The sequence below is a fragment of the Schistocerca serialis genome, chromosome 5, assembly GCF_023864345.2.
Source record: "Schistocerca serialis cubense isolate TAMUIC-IGC-003099 chromosome 5, iqSchSeri2.2, whole genome shotgun sequence".
In the NCBI taxonomy this organism is placed as follows: Eukaryota; Metazoa; Arthropoda; class Insecta; order Orthoptera; family Acrididae; genus Schistocerca; species Schistocerca serialis.
In genome coordinates this window covers 565,279,280-565,302,179 of record NC_064642.1, presented here as the reverse complement: position 1 = coordinate 565,302,179, position 22,900 = coordinate 565,279,280, and the positions used below count along the sequence as shown (strand labels likewise).

General features: G+C 41.5%; 1 protein-coding gene across 1 annotated transcript in view; it reads left to right on the top strand.

The window, feature by feature from the left end:
- Positions 1-22,900, top strand: part of LOC126481321 (broad-complex core protein isoforms 1/2/3/4/5-like) — an 85,545-nt gene that overhangs the window by 26,660 nt on the left and 35,985 nt on the right. The window contains exon 3 of the mRNA XM_050104984.1: positions 19,307-19,522. Coding sequence (XP_049960941.1) covers positions 19,307-19,522 — 216 coding nt within the window. The remainder of the gene's footprint in view (positions 1-19,306; positions 19,523-22,900) is intronic.

The window sequence follows — 22,900 nt, the reverse complement described above, 5'->3', positions numbered from 1 at the left end:
TCTGTTCCGGCTAAAATTAAGTCCAGGTGTGTGTGTTTCCAGTAGGAAAACCATAGCATTTTTTTTCTTTTAATGACAGGTGAGACCATTTTTTAATTTATCTTGCTAATCTTTGCACAATTTTATCAGGCTTGTTATAGTTTACATAGAGCCCTGACATCTGTTTGCCATAATAGACTTTAAGTTCAGGCAGAGTATAACAAGTTTTATGATCACTAAGGAATAGGTCCTTAGCCTGCATTATCATAGCCCCCTTACAATGCAGGAAATGCACTGTTGATGCAAGATTTGAAAAAGCCCCATTCATGTGGAGTATCAGCCTGTCAAATGCCATGCTTGATGATTCAGGGCAGCAGTTTCTGCAGTCCAATGGTGCAAAAGAGGACAGCCCAAGGTCAGTGTGTGCGACATCTTGGTGGATGATCTTTGCTGAAGATTCTCAGACATTCTCATGCTAATGGTCCCAAGACACCAGTAGTCTCATTCAAGACAGTATACTGATTCCATGCAGAAAGGTATGATACCAATAATTTCCCTTCACTGGCTACATGATACGAAGAAAGTAGACTCAAAAAGATTGTGAGAAATATTCCTCTAATCAGCTACTTTGTTCCCTACCTGATGGTGAGTCCTTCCTGATCACAAAACTGATTCTTTTGTCAAACATATTTGAGTATAAATTTGAAATAACATTAATTAGTAGAAGGTGAAATGGTTCTGTTGTAATTAAAATGACATTGCCTATTAGATTGCCTAACTTGTACCTGTACATGGTCCAGGGTGTAATTTTGTATTGCGACTTCACAAACAAACAACTGTGTGCAAACCAGGTGTTACAGGGATGTCCATTTTACATCCCGTATCCAGTCGAGGCCAAAAAGATAAGAGTGTATACTGATGCTTTTATTTTGGCTTCCCAGGGGAGTGTATAACCTGAAAGTGTAAAAGTAATAGTGAGTTGCTGTGATAAAAAGCTGTAATTCCCACCTTCCCTTCCAGCCCCAACCTGCAGTTAAAGTGTTTTAAATGGTAGTTTTTGGGCACAAATGACCCCAGCTGAGGACAGTGTGGGCAGCCACTGTATGAGAAGAGTGCAGAGGGCAACAGTCCCCTCAGTGTTACGAGATGCTCCATTTTGAAGAAGGAAGGAAGGAAAGAAAGAAAGGCAAAACAGTATGAAATCTTTGACCATCTTTTTTGCTTTGAATCAAAGAAGAAATTTGAATGCTTCATCCAGTTCTAATTGAGTGAAAATCTACATGACGACTAAGTTCCTGTTTACAGTAAAGGTGAAGGAAGACTCCCACAATTCCAGGCCCTGATGGCAGTTCGAATAAATCTGTTTGTGAGGGGAATAGGATCACCTGATCACATTGTTTCCACTTCATCTGCAATGGGGACCTGAGTTCTTCACATGCAGCCATAAAATATTCGTACTCATGCCCCAGAAAAGGGCTACCTTCCTCTAGACCCACTTGTTAGGCTGGCTCATTCGTGCAGCCTGCTGCCAGCCAGTGGATGAAGGAGACACTATCTGTGGCAACAGAATGGTCTGCTCATCCTCCCAACCAGAAGGAAAATAAAAGAAGAAAGGAGACAAGAAGAAGTCAAATGTGATACGTGTTGCTTTTCAGGAAACATACCCCTGCTTTGCCTGCTTCAAAAACAGAGTTGGCTCCAAAAGAGTATCAGCTGCTGTCTGTACACTGGTACGTAGACATTTGTAGTGAACAAGTACCACCCACTACAGCATTAGAGGGTGAATAACACTGGGCAACTGTGGATTTTACCCTGTAATATCCCTTTACTGATAGGGAGCTAACAGTGACAGCTAACTAAACTGATCTTACAGAGCAGGCTTTTATGGCCAGTACTTGCATCCTTGGTTATTTTTTATTTTATGGGCATTAGGTCATGGTCCATGGGATATTTATTTGCGTAATGATTTGTCTTCCAATACTGGAAGAGGCTATAATGCATGGTTGCCATCTATAATGGATTGTCTGTAATTGTTATGGATTTATCACCTTAATTATGGCTTTATGGCAAGTTACTAAAAAATTATGCAAACAGACATTTTAGAATCTGATGTTTTAAAAATATGGAAAGTGTGCTGTTTATAAAATCTACTCACCAGGTGGCGGCAGACCACACACATTAAAGAAGGTTGTAATTGGGCAAACTTCCAGAGCCAGTGGCTCCTTCTTCAGGCAGAAGAGATGAAGGAGAAGGAAGATGGTTGAAGGAAAAGGACTGTAGAGGTCTAGTGAAAGGCATAGATTTCAGGAAAGTCAGCCAGAACCACAGGAAGGGGAGACTTACCGCACGGGATGAGAAGGAAAGAGTGATTGTTGGCACAATAGACAGATTTACTTCGTACTCATGAAGGAAATTATTACAATCTATAAAACATTTAATTTAATTGGATACATAAAAAATCTACTCACCAAGCAGCGGCAGAAAACATCCATAAAAGACGGTCGTAATTAGGCAAGGTTTCGAAGCCAGTGGCTCCTCCTTCAGGCAGAAAGGTTGAAGGGGAAAGAAGAGGGATGAAGGAAAAGGACTGAAGAGGTCTAGGAAAATGGGTATATTTCAGGAAAGTCATCCTGAACTGCCAGTCAGGGGAGACTCACCGCACAGGATGAGAAGGAAAGATTGATTGTTGGCAGTCCCCAAAAATCAGTTTTTCCTTCTTATCCCGTGCAGTAAGTGTCCCCTGACCCGCAGTTCTGGGTGACTTTCCCAAAATCTACCCCTTTTCCTATACCTCTCCAGTCCTTTTCCTTCATCCATCTTTCTTCCCCTTCAACCCTTCTGCCTGAAGAAGGAGACACTGCCTCCAAAAGCTTGCATAATTACAACCTTCTTTTATGGGTGTGTTCTGTCACCGCATGGTGAGTAGATTTTTTTACCTCTCCAATTAAATTTAATGTTTTATAGATTGTAATGATTTCCTTCATGAGTATGAAGTAAATCTGTCTATGAATTATTTTGCTACCACGGCTTACTAAGAAAAATTCTGACAACTGCTTCCAAACCAAATGACAGAAAGTGTCTGAAATGTAGAGTTTAAAGACTTAAATCACACTTCCAATTTTTAAAATTTTGTGTGGGAGCCCCCTTGGGCACCCCTCTCCCCCCACCATGTTTGCCATGTGATTACTGAAAGCCACTTCTCAAGGTCAGTAGTTATGATAATGACACAGGAAGGAGTTAAACTTTCAAACAAGCTTAATGAGCCGATCTGTTTACAAGTATCCAGTCAGTTTGTGACGTTACTAGACTGCAGCCTAAGATCGTAGAGTCACACTGATGTGTGTTATGGAACTTGTAGCATGAAAAGGTTGGTACTGTTTGCTTTATTTAGCACTAAGGCTCACAACTTGTCTATTTTGAATTCTTCTTCTTTCTGCTAAAATTGTTTTTGCTCTTTTGAATTTCTATGGCCTCTGTTTACATCCTAGTATAGTAATCGTTGGATCTTGATAAAACCGTAATATTGGAGGAAATAATTTGGTGGTTTCTGGGCTCTCGTGCATAAACTGCTACTGTCACTCTACCCATGTTGGCTGGAATATCAACATAAGATGTTGATATTGAATCTGGAATTTGTTTTTCACTTAAACCAGTTGCAGATGGATTACACATGGAACCAGCAAAGATAATGCTTAAGAGTAAACTACCTAGCAGTAACTTAACAAAAGTCGAGATGAAAACTTTCCGAAATTTAAATTTTGGGAAAGACGTTCTATTCTTCCAGCAGAGAATGGCAGTGATTAGAGCTCAAGAAAGATCCCACAACTTCTGTCTAAGGATAACGAATAAGCTAATAAAAGCCTCTTTGATTTCTATCTTTGACAAAAAGGAACTCATCAAACCAGCAGCATTACCACTGAGATTGTATGCTTCACCAGAAATTCAAACCTGTATGCTGTTTAAATCAAATGTTAGCACTATTGATCGTCCATCCTATGGGATTGCCAAACACTGCTCTTACCTACAGCCATTCGTATTTACTCAAAAAAGGTTATGGCCATTTTGTGAAAAATTAAAATTCTTGATGTGCCCAAGTGATATGGTAAGTTTTGATGTTTTATCACTATTCACCACAGTTCCTCCTAATGAGGTGATGTCACAGTTGAGAAGTAACTTCACAAAGGATCTCTTTAAACATTATCTCTCATAACATTACTTTCAGTGGGACAACAAATTCAGTATGCAAAAAAATGGTTCAAATGGCTCTGAGCACTATGGGACTTAACTTCAGAAGTCATCAGTCCCCTAGAACTTAGAACTACTTAAAACTCACTAACCTAAGGACATCACACACATCCATGCCCGAGTCAGGATTCGAACCTGCAACCATAGCGGTCGCACGGTTCCAGGCTGAAGTGCCTAGAACCGCTCGGCCACAGCGGCCGTCTTAGTGTGCACACTGATTAGCTGGGCTATGGTGATCGCACTCAGTGCAGTTGTTGCAAATTTTTTATGGAAAAATTTGATGAAGCAACCTTTCAGACAATGAAGAAGAAACCCTTATGTTGGTGTCAGTATATTAATGATATTTTTATTATATGACCTCATGGAGAAAAGTAAGTTGCAGATTTACAAAATTTCCTGGGTGATATTAATTCTAATGTCAAGTTAACTGTGGAAAAATAGAAAAAAATCAGATTTCATTTTTAGTTGTACAGTCACTTTGAAAACCCAACAGAGCTTTATGGCATGAAGTCTATGGAGTATGGAATGCCCATTTTCATGGGTAGATAATTTCACATAACTTCCAATCACCTTCCTAAGTAGAAAAGGGAACTGATTCGAACATTTGTGTACCATGCTAAAATGGTCTGTGAATTAAAGTACTTGTAGGATGAGCTCCATCACTTAAGAACTGCTTTCGCAAAAAATGGCTTTCCATAACAAAGAGATAAAAATAGTGCACTAAACTCAAAAAAGTCTGGAGCTTCTAGTGAAAAAGAAGCAACTGAACATAGAGTTTTTCTCTTGTTCATAAAAACATTCACAGCTCATTTCAGTAGAGTATTCAGAAGACATGATATTCATATTGTGTCCAAACCAACAAGAAAGGTAAACAAATATTTGAACACTGCAACGGACTTACGCTTGCCACTTGCCATGGCTGGAATACATAAAATCCCTTGTACATGCTGTCAAGTGTGTACAGAAATTGCAGGAAGCAGCACAAGAGCAATTGCCTGATAAGCACATTGATAAATCAACAGTAGCAGATCATGCACAGGAACCAGGGAACCACCAAATTCATTTCTCCATTACCACAGTGCTACCAAGATCAAATTATTATGCCATGGTGGACAGAGAGGCCATAGCAGTTCAAAAGCGCAAAAACAACTTTAACAGGAAAGAAGGAAGATTGAAATTAGACAAGTTAGTGGCCTTAGTGCCAAACAAAGCAAAAAGCACCAACTCTGCCACATTACAATCTCCATAACATGTTGGTGCGGTTCTGCAGTCTTGGGCAATCATCTGATCTCACGAACTGCCTGTTGGGAAGGGGGGATACATATAAACAAGTCAGCTCACCAAGCATATTTGAGATTGTAACTGCTGATGATGCCTCCAGCATTGGAATATGGAATGTTAGGCAGAGAAATGTGTCTTAGGCAACAGACTAATGCCCATAAAACAAAAAATAAATTGATCTGTCAGCTTTCTTGTTCTCTCCTACTGAGTAATTCCAGGCCCTCAAACCATTGTGGAGTGATATTAGAACATCAGACTGAGACACAGTAATGAAACAAGTTATAACACCGATCTTGAGCTATGTTTGTTGAACAGCAACATCACATTCTTGTGATCTTGAATTGCTTCTACTGTGAGGGTGAGTTCCCAACCCAGGAAATGGAAAGCGCTATTGTCTGTCTTGAAACCAGGTAAAAACCTATATAAGATTGACAGATGTACACCATCAGCCTCATAAATGTTCTTTGTAAGTTATTCGAAAAATAGTGAACTAGTAGCTGTGTTGGTATCTTGTCCAACTGTCACTGAAAATTTTGGAGGACCTGTCCCCAACTGACCACTTAATTCACCTGGAGCCCTATAAGTTTGGCTTTTTCCAGTTGCCAACATGTCATTGATATCTTCTTTGACTTAAGAGAAGCCAATAACACCACATGGCACTACCACAGCCTTACCATACTGTACAAGCTGTACAACAAGTGGGGTTTTTAGCCCCCCCCCCCCCCCCCCCTCTCTCTCTCTCTCTCTCTCTCTCTCTCTCTCTCTCTCTCTCTCTCTCTCTCTCGGTGTGTGTGTTGTGTGTGTGTCACTAGCTGTTCACTAGTTGTTTTGTGTTAGAGTTGTCATATTACAAGCACCCTCCGTACACTGTAAAATAGTCCCACATGCACCAACACTGAGTGATATTCTTTTTCTGACAACAATCAACAGGTTAACCCCCCTCAAGTGGGCTTGCATCTCTCTTGTGAGTATGCACTTGGCCACCACAGGCCCCATCCCTTGCAGCGCTACTTCCCTTTTGGTGCTGCCAGTCTATCCTTTTACTATTGTTTTTTCCTCCATGCCTTTCTGTTGGATGGTTTTCTCGGTACCAGTTGTGTTTGGATCTGGTTTGTGGTTTTGCACACTTGTTTTCTTCACTTCTACAACTTTTCATTCTTAACTGTAAGGTACCCTTGTTGGGTTTGACTTGAAACTCCTTTTCCAATTTTTACAGAAGTGTGGATCATGCAGGGAAGGTCACCTGCATGGCCACTAGTAAAGTGGTCATTCAGTGGAATTGTAAAGGGTACTACTGTCACCTGTCAGAACTAAAAAACCTTATTTCTTCTTCTCCTGCAGTTTGCATTATTCTCCAAGAACAGCATTTCACTGATGATCATTCTCCAGCATTCTGCGGTTATCGTGTGTTCTGTTGGAACTGTGGGTTCCAAGAGGGCATCTTGAAGTGTCTGTAGTTTGGTTTGCCCAGATGTCATTGGTGAATGAATTCCCTTTGTAGGTCATTGGAGGCAATAGTGGTGCAGGTGTAAACAACCTCATTGCAAGTGTTTACCTACCATCCCAACTGTTAACCAGGCCACTTACTTATGTCGAATTGACGTCATTAATCCAACAACTTTCCCCCTTTTCTCCTGCTTGGGATGTCAGTGTACACAATCCTCTGTGGGGGAGTACAGCTGGTGACATGGAGCACCAAAGACATTGCAATAGCTATTCAGGATCACTGATTAGTCATGCAACAGTTCAAAGGACATCCTTCGCAGGTCAATCATATCACTTTTAAGTGACGTGGTGCTTAGGCTTGTATTTAATTAAAAGCCATAAGAAGGAATGCTGGGAGGACAATGTCTCCTCTCTGGGGACATATGCCTCCTCATCTCAGGTGTGGGCCAAGCCCCTTGGTTTTACGGGCCACCAGTGTTCAACAGCTGTCCCAGGTCTTGTCCTACAGCGTGGTATTCGTACCAGTTCATCGGTTCTTGTGGACCACTTTGCAACAGCATCAGTGTGCTCTTCCTTTCCAATGACCTTTCTACTACTGAAGCAACAAGTTGAAAACATCCGCTTATGTTTCATTCCTCATCAGGCTGAATCCTATAATGAATGCTTCACTGACTGAAACTACTTCAGTCCATGATTCAGTTCACAGTCAGATGATCCAACACCTGAATGTTCGTCAAGGGCAACATCTCCTCAGGCTCCTCAACTGCCTTTGGTTCCAAGGTACCTTACCCTCACAATGGCGAGATAGTAATCCTTAAGCCAGGCAAGAACCCAGCATCACTCAACAGTTGCCAGAAAATTATCCTGACCAAAGTACTCTGTAAGCTGCTTAAAAGGATTTCTGGGTAGTTGAAACTCGGGGCCCTTTGTCCCCTTATCAGTGTAGTTTCCTGGAGGATGAACCACATCTGACCATCTGCTTCAATTAAAACGGCAATTCAATAGGCTTTTTCTTAATGCCAACACCCTGTCACAGCCTTCTTTAATCTGCATAAGGTGTACACCACCACTTGGCATTTTCATTTTATTCACCCTGTTTGACTAGGGCTTTTGTGGCCTCCTGCTAATCTTTATTCATCAGTTTTTATCACACCAGTTTTCCAAGGTAGACGGTTCTTCGCTCGACTCCCCATGGGTCCAAGAGAATTGCGCTTCACAGGACTCTGTGTTGAGTGTCAACCTTTTCCGTATTGCCATTAATAGGTTTGTGTCATCTGTTGGATGAAGCGTTGTATGTTGACAGCTTTTACATTTGATACAGCTTCCCTCAATATGCTCTGTTGAATGCGAGTTCCAAGGAGCCATCCAGTGGACCTCTGCATGGGCTCTCTCCCATGGTTTCAAATTCTCTCCTACAAAAATGCGGGTCATGCATCTTTCCCATTGTACCACCGTCCATGCTGACCTGGAATTCTATTTAGATACCCAGCACCTGGACTTTCTTAGCACAGTCCCATTTGGCTGCCCCACATTCATCACTTGAGACTAGCTGCATGTGAAGCTTAACGCTCTCTGCTTCCTTGCCCATGCATCTTTGGCTGAAGATTGTGGTGCTGTTATCCGTATTTGCTGGAACCTGGGAACCTGGTTTCATCTTGACAAGACTATGGTTGGAAGTTTATGGCTCAGCACCTCCTTCAGCTTTAAAAAACTGTTAGATCCAATCCACCATCGTGGTGTGCGTCTGGCCATTGGTGCCTTCAGACTAATTCCACAGACAGTCTCGCTAATGAAGTGGAGATCTTCCCCCTTCAGATTCAATGGTACCAGCTATTGGTCTCCTATGTGATTATCAGTCGACAATTCCCTGATCATCCCATTCATCCCTGTCTTCATACACACGAGGAGTGTTGTCATCCTGATAATCTCCCTTGGGTCAGACTACCAGTTGGAATGCGTCTTGCTTCCCTCTGCCAAAGTCTCCATCTCCCCTTCCCCAGTAGGCTGATGGTAATTTGGTCCTTCTATCGCCCACCAGACTCATCTCCTGATGTAACCAAAAACTTAAGAGAAAACCTCAGTTCACTTGTATACAAGTTCCCAAATCTTACTGTAATCATCAGTGGAGACTTTAATTATCTAACAAATAATTGCGAAAATTACAGTTTTGTTAGTGGTAAGGGTGTGGTAAGACCTGCTGTGGAACATTGCTAAGTGCCTTCTCTGAAAACTAACTAGAATTGTTAGTTAGGAACCCCAGTATGATAGAAATATATTGGATGTAATGGCAACAAATAGACATGACCTCTTTGAGGATGTCCACATCAAAACTGGTACCAGTGACCATGATGCAGTTGTGGCAGCAATAATTACAAAAGTACAAAGGACAAATAAAACAGGCATAAAAATATATGTGTTCAGAAAACTAGATAAATAATCAGCACTGTCACATCTCAGTGAAGAACTTCAAAACTTTCAGCACCGGGCAGGAGTGTGGAGAGGAACTATGGCTCAAGTTTGAAAGAATAGTTGACCAAGCACTGAATAGATATGTACCCAGTAGAAAAGTTCATAATGGCAGGAAACCTCTATGGTGTACAGTCACTGTAAAGAAACTAATAAATAAGCAAAGATTACTGCGTAATATGTGTAAAAGTGTAGGACCATAGATAGAGAGAGGCTGAATGAAATGCGTGATGCCTTCAGTGAATGCCATAGCAGAATATTGTCAAATGATATTTCACGAAACCCAAAGAAATTCTGGTCATATGTAAAGGTTTGTGGTGGCACCAAAGTTAGTATTCAGTCCATAGCGAATGAGACAGGAACTGAAATTGAGGGTAGCAAAGCAAAAGCTGAAATTCTTAACTCCATTTTCAAATGTCACTTTTCAAAGGAAAACCCAGCAGAATTGCCCCAATTTAATCCTCGTACCACTGAAGAGGTGAGTAAAATCAGTATTAGTGTCAGTGGTGTCGAGAAACAGCTGATATCATTAAAATTGAATAAAGCTTCAGGCCCTGATGGAATTCCTGTCAGATTCTATACTGAATTTGTGACTGATTTAGCCCCTCTTCTAACTATAATCTATTGTAGATCCCTCGAAAAAAGAATCACGCCCAGTTCTTCAAAAAAAAAAGCACAGGTCACACACTTCTGCAAGAAGTAATCCATAAAACTTCTGGCCAATGTATTTGACATCAATTAGTTGTAGAATCTTAGAACATATTCTGAGCTCAAACATAATGAGGTATCTTGAACAAATAACCACTTCAATGCCAACCAGCATGGATTCCGAAAACATCGATCATGTGAAACCCAACTCACCTTTTTCTTGCATGACGTACTGAAAGCTCTGGATCAAGGCAGTCAGATAGATGTAGTAGTTCTTGATTTCCAAAAAGCATTTGACTCAATACCACACCTATGCTTATTATGAAAATTTTGATCGTATGGGGTATCAAGTGAAATATGTGATTGGATTGAGGAATTTCAGGTAGGGAGGACACAACACATTATCTTGGATGGAGAGTCATCATCAAATATACACTCCTGGAACTGGAAAAAAGAACACATTGACACCGGTGTGTCAGACCCACCATACTTGCTCCGGACACTGCGAGAGGGCTGTACAAGCAATGATCACACGCACGGCACAGCGGACACATCAGGAACTGCGGTGTTGGCCGTCGAATGGCGCTAGCTGCGCAGCATTTGTGCACCGCCGCCGTCAGTGTCAGCCAGTTTGCCATGGCATACGGAGCTCCATCGCAGTCTTTAACACTGGTAGCATGCCGCGACAGCGTGGACGTGAACCGTATGTGCAGTTGACGGACTTCGAGCGAGGGCGTATAGTGGGCATGCGGGAGGCCGGGAGGACGTACCGCCGAATTGCTCAACACGTGGGGCGTGAGGTCTCCACAGTACATCGATGTTGTCGCCAGTGGTCGGCGGATGGTGCACGTGCCCGTCGACCTGGGACTGGACCGCAGCGACGCACGGATGCACGCCAAGACCGTAGGATCCTACGCAGTGCCGTAGGGGACCGCGCCGCCACTTCCCAGCAAATTAGGGACACTGTTGCTCCTGGGGTATCGGCGAGGACCATTCGCAACCGTCTCCGTGAAGCTGGGCTACGGTCCCGCACACCGTTAGGCCGTCTTCCGCTCACGCCCCAACATCGTGCAGCCCGCCACCAGTGGTGTCGCGACAGGCGTGAATGGAGGGACGAATGGAGACGTGTCGTCTTCAGCGATGAGAGTCGCTTCTGCCTTGGTGCCAATGATGGTCGTATGCGTGTTTGGCGCCGTACAGGTGAGCGCCACAATCAGGACTGCATACGACCGAGGCACACAGGGCCAACACCCGGTATCATGGTGTGGGGAGCGATCTCCTACACTGGCCGTACACCACTGGTGATCGTCGAGGGGACACTGAATAGTGCATGGTACATCCAAACCGTCATCGAACCCATCGTTCTACCATTCCTAGACCGGCAAGGGAACTTGCTGTTCCAACAGGACAATGCACGTCCGCATGTATCCCGTGCCACCCAACGTGCTCTAGAAGGTGTAAGTCAACTACCCTGGCCAGCAAGATCTCCGGATCTGTCCCCCATTGAGCATGTTTGGGACTGGATGAAGCGTCGTCTCACGCGGTCTGCACGTCCAGCACGAACGCTGGTCCAACTGAGGCGCCAGGTGGAAATGGCATGGCAAGCCGTTCCACAGGACTACATCCAGCATCTCTACGATCGTCTCCATGGGAGAATAGCAGCCTGCATTGCTGCGAAAGGTGGATATACACTGTACTAGTGCCGACATTGTGCATGCTCTGTTGCCTGTGTCTATGTGCCTGTGGTTCTGTCAGTGTGATCATGTGATGTATCTGACCCCAGGAATGTGTCAATAAAGTTTCCCCTTCCTGGGACAATGAATTCACGGTGTTCTTATTTCAATTTCCAGGAGTGTAGAATTAACTTCTGGTGTACCCCATGGAAGAGTCTTGTATATTAATGACCTTGCAGACAATATTAATAGTAACCTCCGACTTTCTGCAGATTTTGCAGTTACCTACAATGAAGTACTGTCTGCAAGAAGCTGCATAAATTTTTAATCAGATCTTGCTAAGATTTCAATGTGTTGCAAAGATTGGCAAGTTGCTGTAAATGTTCAGAAATGTAAAACGGTGCACTTTACAAAATGAAAAAAACGTAGTATCCCGTGACTATAATGTCAGTGAGTCACTGTTGGAACTGGCCAACTCATACAAGCACCTGGGTGTAACACTTTGTAGGGATGTGAAATGGAATGATCACATAGGTTCAGTTGTCAGTAAAGCAGGTGGTAAACTGTGGTTTATTGGCAGAATACTGGGGAAGTGCTATCAGTCTACAAAGGAGATTGCTTACAAATCACATGTGCAACTGGTTGTAGAATATTGCTCAAGTGTGTGGGACCCGTACCAAACAGGACTAACAGGGGATATTGAATGTATACAGAAAAGGGCAGCACAAATGGTCACAGGTTTGTTTAAGCCATGGCAGTGTGTAAGAGAGATACTGAAGGAACTGTATTGGAAAACTTTTGAAAATAGACATACTCTTTCTCGAGAGAGTCTATTAACAAAGTTCCAAGAACCAGCTTTAAAGTGATTACTGTAGGAATATACTACGGCCCCCTATGTATCGCTCACATAGGCATTGTGAGGATAAGATTAGAATAATTACAGCATGTGCAGAAGCATTCAAACAGTCAATCTTCCCGCACTGCATACATGAATGAAACAGGAAGAAAACGTAATAAGTGGTACAGTTGGATGTACCCTCTTCCATGCACCTCACGGTGCTTTGCAGAGTATAGATGTAGATTGTGCACCCCACATTTTCTTGTGCTCCCCCCACTTGGATTGTCCCAGGCCACAGGTTAGATTGACTTCTGCAAAGGTCCTAAAGTCTCAGTTGCCACCATGTCCTTTCAGCATCTGTTACGTCCAATTCTTCAAGAGCTCCAGGGTGCTAGTATCTTTTACACCGACAGCATTCTGGGTAAAAGTGCTTGTTTTAATCTACCTCTGGTGCACGGCCAGGGTGGTTGGAGATGGGGCGTCGTTTGCTGTGTACTAGATCTTCAGAATACCCAATCCTACCTCATTGACCAGGTTACACTTTCATCCCTCTTTTAGTCTGTTTTAATTGCTTTGATTTGGGTTGCTTTCTTTCTGCTTGGCCCAATTTTCTATTTTGAGTGTTGCACTTTGTTGAATGGTGCGTGCTCTTGATTTCGGGCAGCTATTGGTCGGACGTACTTTTATTACTGACGATGTCCATTGCATTTTTAGCCTTCTCGCTCTTACTGTTATGAATCTCCCAACTAAATCAGAAAACATTCTCAATGAACATCTCTGCTTCCAGATGCCCCACTCTTGGATCAAGGTACTGATGACCTCCTTGGTTGGTCATTTAACTAAGCCACTACCCCAGCTACGCACCCCTCCCCCCCCCCCCCCCAAAGTCAGCCAACCAGCATCATTTGGAAGCTAGGGAATGTCATCACACTGTCCATATTCATTTGTGACTCTTATACAAGGGTGAGTCAAATATGAACAGTAATTGCATTGTATAGATTTATTGATTAATCATTTACACACCTGAGACCAGCTTTTCTCTACATATCCTGCTGCACACTCCACACACTTTTTCCAGCGATTTGATAGCTTGAACATTCTGTGTTTGTAAAAAATTTGAGGGCACATCATCAACAAATTGCACACATGCTCCTTGACGTCTTTATTGTTTGTGAATCATTCCCCTCCAAGTGGTTTTTTTAGGTAAATAAACAAAAATTAATGGTTGGAGCAGAGGGGGAGGGGGAGGGGGTGGGGGGACAAATTTGGACTTTAAAGTGGTGAAGTGTTTCCCATTGCATGTCCTCCAATTTGTCCCTTGTGCAATTCGTGGTGTGTGGCTTAGCGTTGTCATGGAGAAGAATGGCATCTCTTGTGTGCATTCCTTGATTTTGTTTTGGTAGGCAGATTTTGCTGACATTAGCTACTGGCAGTTGTAAACTGCATTCATGGTATGTCGACCATGAAGAAAGTCAATGAGTAACTCTCCTTTGTAGTCAAAAAACATAGTTGCATGAATTTATCCAGATGCGAGTTTGGTCTTCATTGGATAGGCTTTATCCATTCTTCTCCACTCCTTGACATTTTGGGTTCTGTAGCGTAATGATGGACTCAGGTCTCATCATGTGTGATTATTCACTCCAGAAAATCTTCCTCATCTTGCCTTAATCGATTCAGAAATCTCTCACAGATTTCCAACCTCACCTGTTTGTGCTATTCTGTTAACAACTTCGGAACCCATCAAGCACTAATTTTTCAAAAGCCAACCTATCCACTGACAATGGTATGAATGCTCCCAATGATGATATTTCCGCTGTGATTTCTTTTACAGCACACTTTCGATCACCTTCAGTAAGCTCTCGGACTGCACAGGTGTTGTCATCTGTGAAACTTGACATTAGGCGTTGAGTATGACCTTCATTTTCTACACTTTCTCAGTCACCTTTAAATTGTCTGGCCCAAGTAAACACTCGGTTCTGGGACAGTGTAACCTTCCCAAACTGTGCCTTCAAGCAAGTTAACACCTCTGGGCTTATGTCCATAGGTTAAAAACTTTATGGTATTATGTTGCACAACAAATGAAGGAACATCTTGTTCACTCGTGGCAGTACTGAGGCCATAAAAGGGTAGAGCAGCAATCCTAACTGGTTCCCCCTCCATAAAACGCCAACCTCCAATCCTCCACTCTACCATACCATTCGGAACTGCTTGCAAGTACACTGGTGCAATTACTCTCCATATTTAAATCACCCTCATCCTTACTACTCTTCCTTAACCATGAGTATTGTGGAAACCTAGCCACAGAGTGCCATAAGAATCTTGCAGTCTAGAGCCTTCCCCCATGGCTTCCAATTTCCCATTGACAAAACGTGGTATGGGATTCTGCTGATGTAAAAGTTTGGTAGAGTTGTCTGATTTATTGGGACTTTTTTGTAATGCCTCGGTGACATGGCCAACACATTTGTCAGTTTAAAAAGGAGTGTCAGTCAAAACTGTGTGTGTGTGTGTGTGTGTGTGTGTGTGTGTGTGTATTTGTCTTAATTCCGATTGAGGTGTGGTTGACTGAAAGCTATGTTTGACAATCTTTTTGCTATACCCATACGCGATTCAGCATCTTCACTATAATTGAGTAGCAACCATCCCTTTTGTAATGTTGCCACTGTTTTCCTTCTGATCTCCATGGTTCCAAGAGATCAGTTGTATTTATTTGGACCCCAATGCATATTGGGATTCTGGTGAATGAGCTTGCTGGTCAGTTAACAAAGGAGGCTGTCAAGATGGAAACCTTGTAGATGGGATGCTGAGATCTTGCATCATCAGCGTTTTGAGGCTTTGAATAGTAAACGGCCTGTAGTCTCTGCTAAGAACAAGTACAGGCTATAAAAAGTTTAACGTTTATGTGGTGTTTTCGTTTTGCCAATCCCAAAGGTGATCTATCACCCTCTGTTGGCTCAGTATTAACTGTTCTTGCCTGGCTCATGGTCACCTCTCGTAGGTGACAAGACACAGCCAATTGTCATCATGTGCGTGGTCACCCCCGACCCCCTCCCCCCTTTAAGTTGCCCATATCCTGTTAGTGCCCCAACTTCATTGCTCTGTAGTAAACACTGAAGCTTGTGGACTTGTAGCGTATTCTGTATGTTGTTTGATGACTGCACCCAAGTGGTAGATATGGTTTCAAGTTTTATTCCCGAGATCAGTTTATGTACCATCATTTGAAGTTTATCACTGTGGTCTCATAACTTACTTTTACCATTCAGTGACACAAGCATTCAGTCAATCTTCTACAGAGAAAAGAAGGGGTTTCTGGTTGGATGCGGAAGCTGACCTCTCATCACAAGATTTCCTTTTGGGTGGGCTGTATTTGTTTTCAAGGCTGTACTTCCCCCACATTGCTTTTTAATGCCTGCTTTATTTTTACTCTTCATCTTACCTGGTTTTTCTCTTCAGATGAAATCATGGAAGATCATATTGGTTGTCAGCCCTTTCCTCCTTGTGGAATTCATTTGGCTTTTGTAATTTAAGGAAGTTTGCCTGCCTGAAATGCCTCATTTCCCCTGTAAACAGTGGTTTATTGGAACACATGTGAAGGATGTTAAAAGTAAAAAAGGCTCGGATATGACAATGATATGTACATGTTGGAGGATTTCTGGAGTTATACCTGTGTCAAACCACAGTCTTTTTGTAGTGCACCACTTGATAATGGTCTTAAGGCCAAAGTTGCAAAGGTAAAAATAATTTCTGCAGTCAATGTGATTATAGTGTTGAAAGAAGTACTGTATGACTATGACGCCCATCCATGAAAAGTTAATAATTTGCCATAGGATTGTTAGTTCTGTGGTAAGGTGTGATGGATGCTATAGTTTTTTCCACTGGAGTCACAGTAGTGGCTTGGGAATTGAGGAAGTAAATAACTCTTGAGTGGTTGTGTAGGATGGGTAGTAGGGATAGAAACATAGTGAAACAGTAAGGGAAAATAATTGCTTTTCAGGCAGAATTAGACAAGGCTGGGAAAGATCTGGACGAGTTAAAGAGGGAAAAGGGTAAAGAGAACTGAGAAATGACAACAGGTAACAGAAGAAACTGTTTTAGAACTTCATCTAATAACATTTTGGTGAATGTGAAAAATAAGTTTGACCTGTTGCTTCAGTTAGAAACTGAGTCTCAGGGAGGTGTAGCTGTAGGCAGGACACAACAGACTTTCAGTAATAAATTGAAAATTAAGAATGAAGGGAAGTCAATAAAGAGAAATTTCTGTTTAGTTAGTTCTCATCTCTAGAGATGGGGACCAACTTTTTGAGGATGAACAAGGATCATAATACCAGATCACAAATTGTTTTAAACCTAGTGCTGGTCTTGGTCAAGTGACAGAGGATTTAGGATCATGTTTTAAAGACTTCATCAGTGATGACACTGTGATTACAATGGGTGGGCCAGACAATAATACTGGCAGAGATCCAGAGAATAATCTAGTGTGTGACCTGGTAAAGACTGCATCAGTATCAAGACATATTAATGTTGTGTTTGTGTATGTTCTGAGACACCATGACCAACCTCATTTGCACTCTGACAGGAGATTTAATTTGGTGTTAGAATGGCTGCTTATGTCATGTGCAGGATCACATTTTAGTATTATTCCTGTTGATTGCATCAGTAGATGGCATTATGCTGCGTATTACCCTCACATCAGCAAGAAAGGAAAAAGTGAATAAGTTGAGCCAAAAGCAGATAACTTAAGGATGGAGGCACTGTCAAGAAAATACCAGTTATTACAAGTGCAGGATAGGAAGGACAGAAGGAAATAAAATTTTGAGAGAAGTTAAGATTGAAGTGAATCTTCAGATGGAGAGAGAAAATAAATATAATGCACCTGTGCAAAGAGCTGTTGGTTAAAATTTTTCAGCAATCGGTAGAAATTTAGTTCTACCCTTCACCCTTTATTATCAAAGAAATGTGAAAGGCCGGCTGTCATTGTATCAAAATATTAAATTAATGAATTTCTTGCCTGCATTGCTGTAGTCATCAAATCTAGTTGATGTAACCTGCCTCTCTGAAAATCATGCAACCTTTGGTACAAATGTGTTAAGTGTCGCAGAATTTAGGTTAACATGTCACTTTTGTAAAGCATAGATGGAGAAGAAGAAGGTGCCATATTCTTCGAGAATTGTCATAAATTTAAGAACATAAACATTCAGAAATTTTGCTTAGAGCAGCATATGGAAGCATATGCAACAGAAGACTTCATAATAAATCTTTCATCCTCAAAAACAATGTGTCCTACATGTAATGTGGAAGGCATGCTGGTGCCACATTACAATCCCGTTCCATTGCTTCCTCTCCCTCCCAGCTGTCAGCTTCCTGTCCATTAAATACATATTATGGTTGTCTATGCCCCCAGTCATTGTCAAAGATTCGATGACCATTAAAGTTAGGAATGCAGCTCTGTTGTGTCATTTTGAAGACTGTGGAATATCCAGCATTCAAGATATTATTAATTCATACCTGTTGGAAATGTTATCTATTCATTTCAATTTTTTCAAACAATGGGAAGTCCAGAATGGAATTTAGACTACCTCTTGTCATGCCCTGAAATAAGAAATGTCCTACCCACTATCCTTCCCAACCTTCCCACAGAAGTATTCTGCCACCCAATGAACCTACACAATATCCTTGCCCATCCCTACTCAACCCCTGCTCCCAAACCCTTGCCTCATGGATCATGGCTCATACCCCTGTAACAGACCTAGATGCAAGACCGGTCCCATGCAACCTCCACCACACAACCACATACTTCAGTCCAGCCACAAGCATAACCTATCCCATCAAAGGTAAGGCTACCTGTGAAAGCAGTCATGTGGTTTACAAGCTAAGTTGCAACCACTGTGCTGTGTTCTGTGTAGACATGACAACAACCAGCTGTATATCCACATGAATGGCCACTGACAAGCTGTGGCCAAGAACCAGCTGGACCACCAAGTTGCTGAGAACACTGCCCAACACAAAGTTCTTCACTTCAATGACCACACATCATAGCCTGAGCCATCTGTATCCTTCCTATTAACACTAGCTTTTCTCTGAATTGCGCAGGTGTGGTACACCCCCCCCCCCCCCCCCCCACACACACAGTATATTCTATGTTTCACTAACCTCCCCTGCCTCAAAACATAGCCACTGTCCTCCACCCACCTATCCCCTTCCCTGCTCCCAGCCCAATACTACACATCCTTCTATTCCACCGACACACTCAAATTCATTTTACTACTCTCCTTTTCTGCCCCTCCCCCGCCCTCCATCTAACCTCCTGACCCGCACCTACCTCCCCCTTCCTCTTTCCGCCTCATCTCTATTATGCTCCCACAAGCAGCACTTTACCATCCCCCACCCTTACCCTGCTATCGCTTCCACTCCCCACCTCAGTGTCTACCTCACCCCCCCCCCCCCCCCCCTCCAGATTGCTTCTCCCATCATGCACTGTTGCTCACAGTCTAGCCTCAGCAGTCAGAGACACTCGTCGTGTGTGTGTGTGTGTGTGTGTGTGTGTGTGTGAGTTGTGTTTGTGTGAGTCTGTGTATATATCGTGTCTTATTTAGAAGCAGTCTTTCTGGCCGAAAGCTTAGTTATAGCAGTCTTTTTGTTGTGCCTGTCTGTGATTCGTCATCTCCACCATATGATGAATAGCAATCTATCCTTTTCATAATATTGTCATTTTTAATATTTCATTTTTTTTCAGGACCTATTTGAAGAAAACAAGCATCCACACCCAATAATTATACTTACAAATGTGAGATATGATGATCTTGAAGCGTTAATTCATTTTATGTATCATGGTGAAGTTACCATAAACACAGAAGCAATGCAAGGATTTTTGAGGATAGCAGAAACCCTTAAAATTCAAGGTCTGACGTGTAGTACCCCTGCATCACCTGAACCTGCACTGTCCTCACAGGTAAGGAAATAAATGTGAACAAGAAATGTAGCAAGTCAAAAATGAACAATTCTTACAGTTGATAAAAAATTGAGGAGAAGAAAGAGCTTTGTATATTGTTTATAATGTACCAGGCGTACCGGTATGAAATGAGTGTTTCTTTTGTGAAAATGAAACACTAATTTTGAATTGAAAAGTAAAAACATTTTATTCAAAGTACTGACCATTGCTTTCTATACATTTTGACCACCATTCTGGCAATTTGTAGACACCACACCAATAGAAATGTTTGTCTTTTGAAGCAAACCAGTCAGACACCCAATTTTCGACTTCTTCGTAGGAATCGAAGTGTTCCTCAGCCAATGCGTGTCCCTTTGATGAAAACAAATGGTAGTCGGAAGGGCCAAGTCTGGTGAATATGGCGGGTGGGGTAGCAACTCCCAGCCAAGTGTTTTGATTGTATCCTGAACAAGTTTTGCTTTGTGTACAGGTGCATTGTCATGTAAAAAAATTACTTTGCCATGTCTTCTGGCCCATTCTGGTCTTTTTTCGATCAATGCATAGTTCAAATTGGTCATTTGTTGTCTGTAGCGATTAGTATTCACAGTTCCACCAGGTTTTAGAAGCTCATGATACACCACATCTTTCTGATCCCACCAGACACAGAGCATTGTCTTCTTGCCGAATCGATCTGGTTTTGCAGTCGATGTTGATGGTTCTCCTGGATTAACCCATGATTTTTCCCATTTAGGATTCTTAAAATAAATCCATTTTTCATTGCCAGTAATAATTCTATGCAAAATTGATTTCCTTCATGTCTTTGAAGCAAAATTTGACAAATGATTTTTCGCTTTTCCATCAGTCTTTCATTCCATTCATGTGGCACCCATTTTCCACACTTTTCGATCTTTCCCATAGCTTTCAAACAGTCAGAAATTGTTTGTTTTGCAACATTTAGCATTGCTGCCATTTGCTTCTGACTCAAAGTATCATCTTCATCCAATATTGCTTGCAATTCAGCATCTTCGAACTTTTTTGGTGGTCTTCCACGTTCTTCATTTCTTACATCAAAATCATTATTTCTGAACTGTTGAAACCATCTTTTGCATGTTGCTTCCGATAGAGCATGATCACCATACGCCTCGACAAGCATTCAATGCGACTCTGCAGCACTTTTTTTCAAATGGAAACAAAAAATTAATGCTTTCCACAAATCATCACTTTCTGGTACAAAATTCGACATTGTTAACACGATGAAAACATATGGTATTGTTTGTTCCATGACTTGATGTATACTAAATATCTTTGACAGGCTCGTGCACAACAAATGTTCCCTATCAACACATTTGTATCTTAACGCTCATTTCATACCGGTACACCTGGTAAATGGATTGATTAAAAAATCCACTCACCAAGCGACAGCAACACACACACAAACGGGTTTAACTTTTACAAACTTTTTTCATTTGTATGTTGTTTGTCATATCAAACTAAAGCTTTGCTCCTGCTTTTAACCTGCTCTTGCAGATACATCATTGTCTAATTCTGTGGTGTGAAGCGGTTACAAGTGTATGTGAATTAAGCTGGAGATATCAGTGTCAAATTTCTCAGTGTCATTAGTTATTCCTTGGGTAATTCTCCATTTAAAATCACGCCTTATCATGTGCTTTCATCACATAGCTTCACTACCATTATTATAAAGGTTAGCAGGACTCCTTTCATGATAATTCTCCTTCGTTAAAGGAATGAAATGGCATGATGTGAGACGAAAAGTGGCAAGGTACCTCTTGCCGAAAATTTTGGGTTTTGAGCTATTGCAATTTCCATGTTCATGTAAAAGAAACAAAAAATTGTCTCTAAATTGGAGTGAATTATGACAGGTTGAATATTTGATTTGGAAAATAGATGTTTTGACATGATAGTTTTAAAATTCCACTTTATTACCATTGTTTAATTTGACATATTTATGAAACAAATTCTGCCTACATATTATGCTAAAATGTTCTTTCAAATGGTACAGAATTCTTTAAGTCAACATTACACATTAAAGGTTAACTGCTTCAGATCTGTAGCACATTACAGTATACAAAAATTTAAAACCGAATAAATTGGCCCCCAAATTAAGAAAAATTGATAAACCCTGCACACCTTTTTTTGGCAAAATATTGATATTCTATTTTATGGCATCTTTTAGACAAAATTTTAATTTTGGAGTCATTAATGGACCCAGAACCACCTAAAATTTGGAATTCACAAAACCCCCGAAAACAGAACCCTGAGGTCTCATTTTTATAGTGGTGAAAGGATTTGTTTTCTACTTCAAAAAAACTTATCAGAAGGGGTTCAAGATCTTAGAGTTTTACAGACAGCATTTTTCCCTCTTTTTTTTCTCCTCCTCTTCAGTTCTGGAATATCTAGCTGGTCAGTTTCTTCCTCAGGATCCCCATTGTCACTGACTTGACGTTCTGGTTCAGGTTCTGACTCTACTTCAGGATACAGATTGTCTTTGTACTCATCACTGCAATAGGGGTCCAGCTGTTTTTAAAAAGATAAAAGCATTTTCTTGTCATCTCTGTTCGAATTACTGCTCCAAAAAATGCAACAGATCCATTATCTTCAGGAAAGATGAGGTACACAACTTCATTTACATCAGTGTCCATTTTGCAGTGTATGTTACCTTCGTAACTTATGTTGAACTCCAAGTGGTTTCATTTAGTTATATGAGATACTCTGTTAGCACTACTATTTGTCAAGAAATGTAGCCAGTCATTATGTGTTCCCAACTACTTCACCATTTTCATATGCAGTAGCAACAGCAGAGTTAACATTTGTTATGTATAGACTTCTCAATTCCTATTTGGAAGAGAGGTAAGTGACCCTAAATTTTGTGTCTAAAGTCCAAATGACCAGTCACTTGCAAATTTAATGTGCCGTATTGGCATGAATAACAAAACAGTTCTCTCGCTCTCCCTCCCTCTCTCTTGTATATATTATTATTTTTATTTGGTTTGCCAAATAATTGTGGAAAAGACTAGTAACGACACTAGATCACTTTCTGGGAGTAGACAGTTAAATCGTTTGTTCACAGTCTCACACATGACCTAGAATATTCCAGTTCTGAATGGGACCAAGAAATAAATATGCCCATGCTGCAATGAGTTACTTTATATGATGTGAACTTGCTGGTCCATGTGAAAACTGTTGTGAATAAGTTTTATCACCATCTTCAAAATTTTCTTTAGTATTTTTGATAATCCACTAATAAACCTCCCTTTATTTTGCAACAAATTGCAGACCGGATCTCGTTTTTTTAATAGTTTCTGTATTAGCGTCTCCTTGCTCTAAAGCCATCACAGTTCCAGATGTGAAATGCATATGTAGCTGCGAGATTTAGGAGGA